The 12,352-nt window shown below is 42.9% G+C and overlaps 1 protein-coding gene across 3 annotated transcripts in view; it reads left to right on the forward strand.

The window, feature by feature from the left end:
- VPS41 (VPS41 subunit of HOPS complex) overlaps nt 1-12,352 on the forward strand; it is a 182,834-nt gene that overhangs the window by 146,472 nt on the left and 24,010 nt on the right. For all 3 annotated transcript variants that reach the window (XM_059397245.1, XM_059397246.1, XM_059397247.1), the window contains 4 exons: nt 1,625-1,666; nt 1,811-1,861; nt 4,220-4,357; nt 12,040-12,094. In XM_059397245.1, coding sequence (XP_059253228.1) covers nt 1,625-1,666; nt 1,811-1,861; nt 4,220-4,357; nt 12,040-12,094 — 286 coding nt within the window. The remainder of the gene's footprint in view (nt 1-1,624; nt 1,667-1,810; nt 1,862-4,219; nt 4,358-12,039; nt 12,095-12,352) is intronic.

The following is a 12,352-nucleotide window of genomic DNA, read 5'->3' on the forward strand; positions in this document are numbered from 1 at the left end:
GAAAGAAAGAAAATAGCCATACACTTTGGCTCATTCACCTCTCCTAATTGTATGTCTCGGGATTAAAATTTTAGGGAAATTTCTATTTTGATCCATTTATCGTGAGTTTATTCGTTGGCATTCACAAATTTAGCACATGGCATTTCCACTGGTCTCAGCCATGTGGGATGTGTTATTTTATTTACAACAAATTCAAACAGTGGATTGCTTGACTAATGAGGGCAGCCAGACTCCACAGCTCCCAGTAGCTCATAGATGTGCATGTGCGTGTGCGTGCGTGTGTGTGTGCGTGTATCCGTGCACTTTTAACAAGTGACAGTGATGGAAAAAAAGTTTTATGAACTTAGTTTATATGAACCTAGTACTTCTCATTCAGAAAATTGAAAGATTAGTTAAAGAGTAGAACTTGAAAGCCTCCAAAAGGATTGCTTGGATTTTCCTATTATATTTTATTACATTTAAGGGTATTCTGCACTATATTTTATATATATATATATATATATATATATATATATATATATATATGCATACTGTATCTATATTATGTGCTTTAGCCATCATACACTTAAACTTAATTTAAATAGGAGCTAAATCTACTTCTTTCTGCTTTTAGCCCTTTTTTCATAGTGACTGATTTAAGTCCTTAGGGACTACTGATCTAAAAAGAATTAGTGCAGTTCTGAAGAAGTTCAGGTGCAGAGGTTCTGCTTCTCTGCAAAAGATGATTAGGAGGATGGAGTGCTTCTACAAAAATTAATTACTTTTCCCTACATCCATTTTCCCCTTATACCTACCCGCTCTCCGTGCCATGTGTCTCAAGAGCCGAGTTTAGCTTATGTAGCTGTAGAAAAAATGAACGAGCTGAAACTGATTGCTGTTCAAGAGTATGAACCAAAGTTAGGGACTTGTAGTTTTCTAATTAGAAGATACCTTAAGGATAATCTCTTCTAACATCCTCCTATTTTAGAGGGAAGAAAAAAATGGAGTGGCTAACTAGGTGGTAGCAGAGTCAGGAACAGTACCCAGGTGTGAGGAGGACGGTCAGCCTGGTGGGCTGTCTGCCCACCACCTGTCGCTACAGACACCATCTCCTTTGTGTTTCATGAATGTTCATGATAAATAAATGCCACAAGTCCGTAAGCTTTATATCATCATAAAACGTCAGCTGTCTTGGTTTTTTTCTGGTTCTCACCCTCTCCTCCGACGTCTGGGAAATCTGTAGAGGGCTTCATTGAGGGTGCGGGTGGCAGGAAGCCAAGCTCATTTTTGTGGTCTGGGGACCAACACACTCCCCGTGACCAGTAAGAGTCCCAGGAGCGCTGTGGTGATCTATCCAACAACATGGAGGCTAGAGTATGTGTAGACAAGGTGTCTTGTGTTTAGGGAGTGGTAGCAGGATGCTGTTTTAATGGTAGGCAAAGCATGGAGGTCTCAGACCGAGACCCATGTTAAAATGCATTCTTTTACAGAGCTCTCCCTTAAGGGCTACTGCAAAGCGACGGGCCCCTTGTGTGTGGAAAGAGGCCATCCACCTGTAACTGTGACAGCACGTACAACGTGGCTGTGGGTTCTCTTCTGACACAGCAGGTGTCAGTGACTGTGGCTTTTTTTTCTTTTTATTCAGAAAGCTGTCGACATGCTTTTGGACAACGAAGACAAAATTTCAGTGAGTGTCTTTTGTTTTTTATGTGTTACTAGACGGGTGTCTGGGAACACCCAAGCTATAAAGCGGAGAGCCTTTGGTCCAATAATCTTGCAGCCATGTTCGTGTCCTCATAAATCAGTGGTTAAATATGTCTTTTCTCTCTAGATTAAAAAGGTAGTGGAAGAACTGGAAGACAGACCGGAGTTGCAGCACGTGGTGAGTGTGACCATCTTCATTTGCCCTTTTGACTGTGTGGGGGGCGAGCCACCTTTCAGGACTGGGTGTACTGGTTACTGGGTGAGCTTGCTCAGGTCACTCCTCAGTGTGGAAGTTTGACCACAAACAGTAGTCCGTAATCAGTCAAATGTGGCAGAGCCTCTCACGCTGGCTAAGGACTAATTACAGACCAGGTACTTTAACTTGGACTTACCTTGGAATTGTGGTTTAAGAAAAAAGAGTTGTCACATTCACGTTTGTGGCCCCAAACTGTGTCTAGGAGTAAGCACCTTGCATGTGTAGTCCACACTGAATATAATTGCACCATGAATTACAGAAGGATCCAGGAGCAGAGCCTCATTCTTCTGTCCTCCCCCTCCCACTAGCGAATCCCACTCTCTCATTTGGTCTCGGTGGTAGTACTGTTAAGGCCTACTGCTCCAGACTGCCTTGGAAGGCTGCTTTGATTCCCTGTGTTGCTGGCACTGTGGGAGTAAAGCAAGAGCGCATGGTTTCTGTGTCCTACAAAAAGAGGCTGCAGGGAAAAATAGGTGGGTCCAGTAGGACTGTGGGCCTCAAATTCAATGGGGCTCTTATATGTTTGCCCACCTCTCTGCACCCCAAGAGGAGAATCAAGGAGTAGAGTTTTCCTTCAGAAGTCAGTTTGACGCCAGAAGCTTCTGAAGACCCCAGGATAGGAATGGAAGCTCCTTTGTTCTGCTTTGGTTTGGTCAGCGGTTGTGCAGATTGTGCCTCGAGATTGGGTGTCTCAAGATGGTGAGCTTAGCCAAGCGGGGCACCATTCTGCTGGTCCCCTCCGGACTTGTTGCTGAAGCAGTGACTTCCGGCCCATGGAAGGCGTGAGCGGGATCATAGCAGCAGGCGTCTGTGCGCCGGTGTCACCTGTGCAGTGCTGAAACTAAGAGCCCCCACTCAGACAGGTCATCTTCCCTGTAGGGCAGCAGAATGTCTCTGAAACTTGGCCTTGGCAGTTGGGACAGAGCCTCCCAAGCCTGTGTGCCTGTCTAGGAAACGGCAGTGCGTGTACGGCTCACACGCTGACCCTGGTCTGAGCACCATGGAGGGCTGACCCCTTCGCCCCCTCTTGGCCTTGAGGAGACATGACCAGTTGACCAATCGAGCCTTTTCTCTGTGTGCATGTGGCCTAGTTAGACTTGTTTAGTGACCGTTCACGACAGTGGCTGGCAGACTGCAGCTAACCTACATACAGTCCCAGCATCAGGGACAGACTGCTGCTCGGTCCCTCACTCAAGGTGTGAATGTACTTTGATTGCTGCAGTCCAGGCTTTCCGCCTCTCGTGGGTGATGGGTGTTTATTTATAGTTAGCAGTAACTACCCTTTGGACATCGATTTCTAACTTGCGTCATATATTGATAGACTTAATCTTGCCTCTGAGTAGGAAGCAAATTACTCACTTTTTTTGAGGTCCATTAACTTTTTCAGACAGCTAGGGAAAGGAATCAGTTTTGAAAATGGGTTCAGAAGATCTGTATTTATCTTGATTTTTACCTTTGATGTCACCAGGAGAGGCAGCATTTCATAGCACAGAATTTAACAAGACTTAACAAAGAGCAGGGGCGCCTGGGGTGCTCAGTTGGTTGGGTCGTGATCCTGGAGTCCCAGGATCAAGTCCCATGTCAGGCTCCCAGCTCAGTAGGGAGGCTGCTTCTCCCTCTGACCCTCTCTCCTCTCACGCTCTCTCTCGCTCTCACTCTCTCTCAAATAAATAAAATTTAAAAAAAAAAAAGACTTAACAGAGAGCAGATGTAGAATGTATGAGAAATAATTTAGCACTTGCTGCTTGATTTTTTAAGAACATTCTTTTATCTCATAACTATATCCCTTTTATATAAAAAAAAATGAGAATTTTTAGGATTCAGGAAGGCCACTAATCAAGCATTTTATTTCTGAAGCCACACAAACGATGGTGAGGATACTAGCTCTCGTTAACATTTCCCTGGAGCTCAGTGTATGCCGTGTGCATCAGCACAGATCTGAGTGTTTTACAGATGGTAATACATCCAGTCCTCACAGTGACCCAGTGAGATTTTTGGCAGATGAAGAAACTCAGTCACAAAGAGGTTAGTGACTTGTTCTTGTCGTATGGCTGGTCAGTAGCAGAGCCAGGTCACTCAAGGCCATTCAAGAGAGAGTGTGAGATCGCCCTTGTCTCCTGAAGGTCTTCATTACACTTTTCCTTCACTGAGACATTTTCCTGAAAACCGCTTCCCCCCCAGGCTCTCCATGGAGACTGTTTAGAACTGAGTATAGCAACCTTCAACAAGTCTTGCTTTTCTTATTTTTATAATTATGGTTTACTTCTTTGTTCTTTTTAGTATCTGCATAAGCTTTTCAAGAGAGACCATCATAAGGGACAGCGCTACCATGAAAAACAGATCAGCCTTTATGCTGAATATGATCGTCCAAACTTACTTCCCTTTCTCCGAGATAGTACCCATTGCCCACTGGAAAAGGTAAGTCACAGACTTGCCCCACACACTTCAGGTGAAGAAGTTGTCCTTTTTGGTAAGCTGTGGGTCATTCTCCTCTTCCTGCCACCCAGGGCATGACTGCTGCTCTCCAAGTAAAGCAGGAGGTTTTGCTGGGCCTTCTGATGAGGACTGGAGGTGCTTTCAGCTGAGATTTTGTTGAGGAGCTAGACCATTTCTGTGCCAGGTTTAATTAGAATAAAGGTTTAATTTGGGGTGTGGGACTCAATCAACCATCAAGCAAAAACAGTGTCAGGTGTCTGAGTCAGTTTTCCTGAGCCAGAGTGGGGCCAAAGATCAGCCTGGAAGGGACCCCCAGGCTAGCCCATGCCAGAGGCGGTGGTCCCAGACTCAAGGTCAGTAACTTAAGTGCTGTCCCCTGTCTGCTCTCCACATCCACATTGTGTATTTCTGTTATTTCTCTCTCACATTACGTTCCATTTCTCTATTATACTGCATTTCATTATAATTGTAAGAAATTACTAATCTCTTTCACATTATCTTATATATTCTTAAAAGACAGGTGGTTTGTCTCACTCATTTTGGTAAGCCCAGAAGCAGCACTCATTAGACACCTGCTAAATGTTTGTTGCATCGTGAGTGAGGGAGTGAATGAATAAATGAATACCTAGACCAGATTGTAGTCAGGGCTGCATATGAACTAGTAAGTTTTATGAGCCTGCTGTTTGAACGTATATACTAGAAACTGGGCAATCTATGGCCCCCAGTGTTGTTTCCTGTGGTTCTTATGGTTTGGAATGCCATCTGACAGCTACAGGTATCTTACTAAATTCAGATAGCCAGAGAGCAAGCACTTTGTAGTCAGCTCTGTGTATCCACAGAACAAACAAAAAAAAAGGGTCCGACCCCTTAGAGATATGTATTACAAAGTTGACTGCACCTGGGTGGCCAGCCTGCTGGGCCTTTGACTCTTGGTCTTGGCTCTGACATGATCTCCAGGTCCAGGTGGGCTTCTGTGACTCAGGGTCGAGTGTACTTCGGATTCTTTCTCCCCCTCCTTCCCACTTGGCCTCTCCCCACTCACACACGCTCTTCAAAATAAATAAACAAAATCTTAAAAAAAAAACAAAAAGCAGTTGACGGAGAACACGCTGTTTCTGCACACTGACAGCTTTCATAGTTGCTTCTTCAGCCACGTTGATACAGGTATCAGATGCGTAACGAACCAATTTCAGATCAGTGGATTTTTGAAATCTGAAGTTAATAAAAAAATATCTTGCCTGCATATTAATTTATGAAAAACTAACATTTTAAATTTGGGTCTTAAGACATTTTCTCAAGGCTAAATTTGGAAATTCATCATCTTCCTCTAAAAATAAAAGCAAAGGTTTCCATCTTCTCATTACAGAATCTATAACCTGGGGTGAAAAGTGACAATCTTATTCTTTGAACAGTACCCCTTCATTTGTATCTCACTCTTCATTGAAACATCATTCATTTCCAGGAGCACAGGGTGTCTTTTGATGACCCCTCAGAGCTGCACAGCTATGACCAGCAGCCACCCTGGGCTCCTTCCCTTTCATGAAACTCGGGTGCAGAGGCACCACCCAGATTCTAGTATGTTTGTGCTTCTTCCACACTTTCAACCCATCTTGTTTATAGTTTTCCAGTCTAGTATGTTCAGAAGACACACTACACTGTTCTATCTAAAAGAGAAGCATCAGAAAACCGCACAGCTACACATGGCATGTCTAGTACATAGAACTTACTTAGCATGTCATGTAAAACCTCCAGAATTCTTCTCTGTGATCCACTGAGAAGAACCAGTTGCACGTAAAAGAGTTCAACAGAAGCATAGTGAAACCAAGTATTTTTTTAAGATTTATTGACAGAGAGAGAGAGCACAAGCGGGGGGTGGCAGAGGAAGGAAAAGCAGGGAGCCCAATGAGGGACTCGATCCCAGGACTCTGGGTTCATAACTGGAGCCAAAGGCAGATGTTTAACCGACTGAGCCACCCAGGCATCCCAAAACCCATTATGTTTTAAATAGTTTTTTGTTTTGTTTTTTTAGGTTATCTTTTGTTTTTCACTGAGAGAGAATTTTGAAACTAATGAATTAAAGCTGGTAATGGTAGAAACATGCCATTAAAAATAATCAAGTTAGTAATCTACCTTTTTAGAACTTTGTAGATGAGCTGTCATGTTATAGATCATTGCGATTTCTTCATAAGAGGTTCTCATTACGATCCAGTGTGTATATCCATGTGTATGTTTGCAAAAAAATGTACTTATCCTTGCTCAAGTATGTAAAACCATGCTAAAGAGGGTATTACTTACACCCTGAAAAAGCTAGCAATTCATAAAAAGCAAAGTAGATGTGCCAGGCATGCCAGGCATAACTTCACAGTTCATGAAGTGAAGGTCATGAGTTACAGGTTCACCTGTTTTGTCTAGAGAGAGACTGAGAAAATTTGGTACGAAATATAAAGTTAAGAGCTTAAAATTTAATGCCCACCAAAGAAATCTCTGGTTCAGAAGAGGATATAGATGTTTAGTCCTAAAGATGCTTCAGTGATAATTTGGTGTTTGTTTTCTTTTAAATGGGAAGTGTTTAAGGTTTCACAGCTTTATTCAGAGCATGTTGGCTCCCTCCCCCTCCCCCCTTGTTGATGATTCACTTCTGGCAGAATAGCAGCTCTGTCTTTCTCTGGCTGTCTGCCTTGGCAGAGTTTTGGGTAATTGTTGAAAGGAGGGGTGATTTCAAATGACAGCTGGCTGAAATCTTCAGGGTTTCCAGTCAAACTTAGTTTAAATTGATTGAAATCCCACAATCAATATTTGGTCAAAAACTTTGTGGAGACCCTGCCATCATATCAGAAGCCCTTTAAGAAAGTGGTATTCCCAAGATTGGCAGTATTTATCAGACTGGAGTTCAGGACTGAAAATCACCACAATGCATAAATCCCCAAATTAGCCATAAGCTTCTATGAAATTGTTCCTTCTAAAGAGATACAGAGGTAGTACGAATGTATAACTCTGACAGCCATTTAAAAAGACAATAAAAATCATTTATGAAGTTTCCACTGTGCTTTATAACATGGGCTATGCTTTCATGTACCTTATTTTTATTTAATCATAGTAGAATAGGTAGGTGGATAAGGTCATTTTATCCACAACAAGCTAAGTCTTCAGGAGTTGAAAGAAACAGCCCAGAGTGTAGCACTAATAAGGCAGAGGGCCAAGACTTAGAACCTGGATCTCTTAAGTCAGGTCCCCTATTCTTTCCACTATGGTGAGGAATCATTTTTCAGGTTTAAGATGTTAATTAAAGGGCACCTGGGTGACTCAGTGGGTTAAGCATCTGACTCTTGGTTTCAGCTTGGGTCACGACCTAAGAGTCTGGGATCCTGCCCCATGGGTTGCTGCTTGAAATTCTTGCTCTCTGCCCCTTCCTCAACTCGTGTACTCTCACTCTCCTTCTCTCTTCCTTTCTGACTCTCTAAAATAAATAAGTCTTGGGATGCCTGGGTGGCTCAGCCATTAAGCGGCTGCCCTCTGTTCAGGTCGTGATCCTAAGGTCCTAGGATCAAGCCCCCCCCAGTCGGGCTTCTTGCTCAGTGGGGAGCCTACTGCTCCCTTTCTCTCTGCTTGCTACGCCCCCTCCTTGTGCTCTCTCTCTCTCCCTCTTATTAAAAAAATAATGATAAATAAAAAACAAAACTAAATAAATCTTTTAAAAATATTCCTTAGTATTGCAAGAATCATGAAAGGTATTTGTTTTTAAACTATTAAACTGTCCTTTGTTATGTTATTTCCAGGCTTGATCATCGGGTGCTAGTTTTCATTTACAAATCTCATTTGCTTATGCCTAGAATATCGGCTCTGCAGATCTGGGAATTTGTACCTGAATTTATTATTTCTCTCCTATCTTATGGCATTTATAAGGTGGCAGTAGTTACGAATTTGCAGGAATAGAGCTAGAAGATGCAACGTTTACCGATTTCCATTAACGCCATGTAAGAAGGCTGGATAAGCGACGGCAGGGCCAAGGGTAGAAGAGATCCTTATTGAATCTATAGTTCTTGCTAGTTACCCCCGAATCTCTAACTCTGTTTCTTGATTTTATACTAAATCAGGAAAAGGAAAATTATACATAACTGTTGCATCGTTTTTTACTCAATTTCTGTCATTATTCTGTCTTTTCAATTTATTTTTACTGTGAGTCTCCCTTTCCATGTGTGTGTCTGTGTCTGTTTCTGTTTCATTCCTCTGGACTTTAAAAATCTTAGTTTTGCTACTCTTTCCTCTAGAGGGAGCACGTGTCTCCAGAACATTCAAGAATCTAGGGAAAGATGGTTTTGTACTTGTGTCAAGAACAGAAAAATTGTATGTATCAGAAATATGTTTTTTACCTTTTACTCAAAACGTCCAGAGATTTCTATACTCTCTGCTTTCTCATATATGAGAAAAGAATAATTTCAGTACTGTTAGAAATTAGACATAAAACATTTAAAATCTGTGAAACTCAAATTTCAGAGACTCAGATTATCTTTGAGCTTGGCGTTGCACATCTGCTTGCATTTCAGAGCCTTCTTGACTTCAGACTTTTCTTTAGACGTTTCTTCTCAGAGGACTTGTCATTTTTGATGAAATCCTAACAGCTTCCAGCAGCACCATCCTATAAAATGTTCTGCAGTGAGGAAAATGTACTGCTCTAACAAGATAGCCAGCAGCCACATGTGGCAATTAAGTAGTTGAAGTGTCTAGTGAGGAACTGCATTTTTAATTTAAATTTAAATGACCTCATGTAACAAATGGCTCCTATCTTAGCACAGGTGAGCCTGCAGACTACAACGTCTGTGTGCTTGGAGGGAAGCATGTTCGCAGATCTCCAAGAGAAGGGGGGATGGTTTTGTTGGAAACTTCTGAATGGTACTTTAAAATGTCAGTAAATTTCCAAGTACAAATATAGATACCTTTTAGTAAAAACTAATTTAGGCAATGTACTCCATCTTTATTCACACTCTCTCTAAACACTCTATGTATCTACTCATATTATATTTTCTTGTTCATCTGTGGGTGACATGGGCCCACTCGGCCACAAACTGTCCATCTGTATCTCTCACAGTTCGCATGAATCATGGCCCTCCGTTGGTTTCTTAGTAACTTTTTGTTAGAATGGTCTCAGGTCCTCCGAACTTCATATTTTTTGTTGTTTCCTTTCACTGTCTACTTCTCACATGGGTATCCTGTCTCTGCTCTGGTATCATTCCAGAAGGGTAAGGAGTAGGTAAGAAAATTCCATTGTTTATGATCATGATTGATTGATAGGCATAAGAGTATAGAGATAAGGTAAATCGTGCTTTTAATCAAAACGAATCAAGTGTCAGGATTAGGTTCAGCTCTGGGTGAGAAAAATGCCAAAATAGCAGTGTCTTCAACAGAGTAGCAGTTGAGTTCTCTGGCCCATGGAAGTGCTGGTGGCAAGCCACGTGGTTGGAGACTCAGGCTCTTTTCTCTCCTTCCCTCACCTTGTATGACCTTCAGCTTGTAGTGTAAGATAAGATTGTTCTTGTTTCCAGGAGCAGATTGGGTGAAAGAACGAAAAATAAGAAAACAAAGGGATGACTGGCCTTGCTTCTTAAAGAATATCGCCAGAAGCTACCATGTTGCCTTTTCCTTCCTGTGACGATATCAGTCACATGGCTCTCCCGCGGCTGGGAAGACTTGGAGATAGTTCTTTAAATTCTGGGCAGTCACATACCCACCTAAAATCTTACTACTCTAGAAATGGGTAAGGGATATTGGGGGATAATTTGGCTGTTTCTGCCACGTAACTATTAAAGGAGCCTTGTGAATAATCAGATTAATATTTTCCTCTTCAATGTGACCTTTCTGCCTTCTCACTTCCTCATTTAAATTATTTGTGTTCCTCAAACTCCACCCTAATTTCACTGTAATTCTAAAGGTGTTCTCTCCTTTTTTTTTAATGTTTGCTTCAGAATCCCCCACCCACCCACCCCCAACATTGATTTCTGTGCTCAGCATTTTTTCCTCCCTCTTAGCTATTACTCTCCAACAAGAGATACACACTTAAATATAGATATATATAGATATATATATTGTTTTTTTTACATAAAAATTTTAAGTCAAAAATCAAAATGTTCAAACCAGCTCCTGCTGTTATTTCCCAGGACAGATCATTGAGCCAGCAGAGCTGCTAAGATTATACTCTTCTTTTTATCTCTTTGGCTCTTGTTTTTAAAACAACCATGGGCTGCTTGTTGGTATAACTGCACAACCCAATGATCTTCCTCCTGAAACCTTTTCTGCCCATTCATCTATTTAAAAAAATATATACTGCACACCCAGGAGTAGCCAGGCACCCTGTGGGGCACAGGGCTGGAGTCCTCAACTGCGCCTGTTGGGAAGAAGGGTGTGGTCCGTCACCAGGGTGACTCCCTGCGACCTGGCCTGGTGTGGGGTCCACGGAGTAAGTGCCTGAAGCACTCGTCAGGGTTGGAGGGTAGAGTGAGGGCCATAGTCCAGTTGGAGGGGTGAGCAGACTGTGAGGGAGGTGTGGCTGCCCAGAAAGGCAGAACAGGTCACAGATGTCACAGGGAAGATTCTGGGCTGTGAGTCAGAGCAGAGCCCCACATCAGGGAGGTCACATAGTTGGGGTGGGAGATGTGGTTTCCCGGGGATCTCATACTCGTCCTGCTGCACCCAGTTCAAATGCCGCCTGTGCTATGAAGCCTTTTAGAGGAGGGCCACACCTCAGCCCATGTCCCGTGTCTGTGCACGCGCCCCTCTATTCACATTTACCCCCGTCATGGGATCGGTAGTTAGTGCAGCTCTCCGAGTTTCCCCGGTGCCTGCGCTTCCTTGGGGGCTTCGTTCTGCTTCCACACCTTCCCTCCACCCCTCTCGCCTGTCGTCAGCAGCGGCATCTTTGTGACTCTTCTTTGCATCTCTATCCAGCCTGACCCTCCAGCGCCCAGCAGAGTGTGCAGTGAATGTGTGCCGGTTCGCTTAGAGTTATTCAGTTGTATATAAACACAACGTCTTGTTTCTTACGCCCGAGGAAATGCAGTCACCTGTGAGGTTCCTCTTTTCTTTACTTGATCTCTTCCCTTTTGATCCTTCTTGATGGTCAGATACGATTTTCCCCCTCTCATCTTCTGATAGATGCTTGAACAGAGTTTTCTCTTAAACCTTGTGATCTGGGAACAGAAATATTCTGTTGACCCATGTGTTTATATTTAAACATCAGATGTTTCTCGAGCCGTGGTCTGCCCAGCAGCGGAGAACAGCTTACATTCCACTGGAGGGATGGGGAGCTTAAAGCTGTCATGGGGCGTTAGGTGGGGCGCATAGCTGTGAGGAAACCTGAAGTAGTATCCAGAGAAAGCTTGACGGGAAAGTCCTTCTCTTCAGCACTGGCTTTCTGCCTTTGCTCACAGAGTGTTCTGAGTTGCCTCAAATACAGTATTGGTTAAACTGTGTTTGGCCCAGCACCTGTCTGAGAGGTGAATGAGGACAGCCACCAGCAAAACCCAAGATTTGCGTTTTGTTTGTTTACTTCGTTTTGTTTTTAAAGGAAGGCAATGGGAACTTTTTTCTAACTTGTATATTTAAGTGAATCTGTTCATATTTATTCATGGCTGCTAATCCACAGTAACATTTTTACTCTGCTTTACTTAAAGGCTCTTGAGATCTGTCAACAGAGAAACTTTGTAGAAGAGACAGTGTATCTTCTGAGTAAGTAGCTTTTGGTCCCCATGAGCTGGGAAACACTGTGGAAAAGTGGTGTACATGGTCTAAGAATGGACAATGGGTGTAGGTTTTAGACCAAAGGCACACAAAGTATAGAGCCTATTCTCTTTAAGAATGGAATGCGTAGAATCTTTAGGGGGGAGGAGTCAAGATGGCGGAGAAGTAGCAAGCTGAGACTGTTTCAGCTAGCCGGAGATCAGCTAGATAGCTTATCTAAAGATTGCAAACACCTGAAAATCCATC

Source organism: Mustela nigripes, chromosome 4, assembly GCF_022355385.1.
Source record: "Mustela nigripes isolate SB6536 chromosome 4, MUSNIG.SB6536, whole genome shotgun sequence".
In the NCBI taxonomy this organism is placed as follows: domain Eukaryota; kingdom Metazoa; phylum Chordata; class Mammalia; order Carnivora; family Mustelidae; genus Mustela; species Mustela nigripes.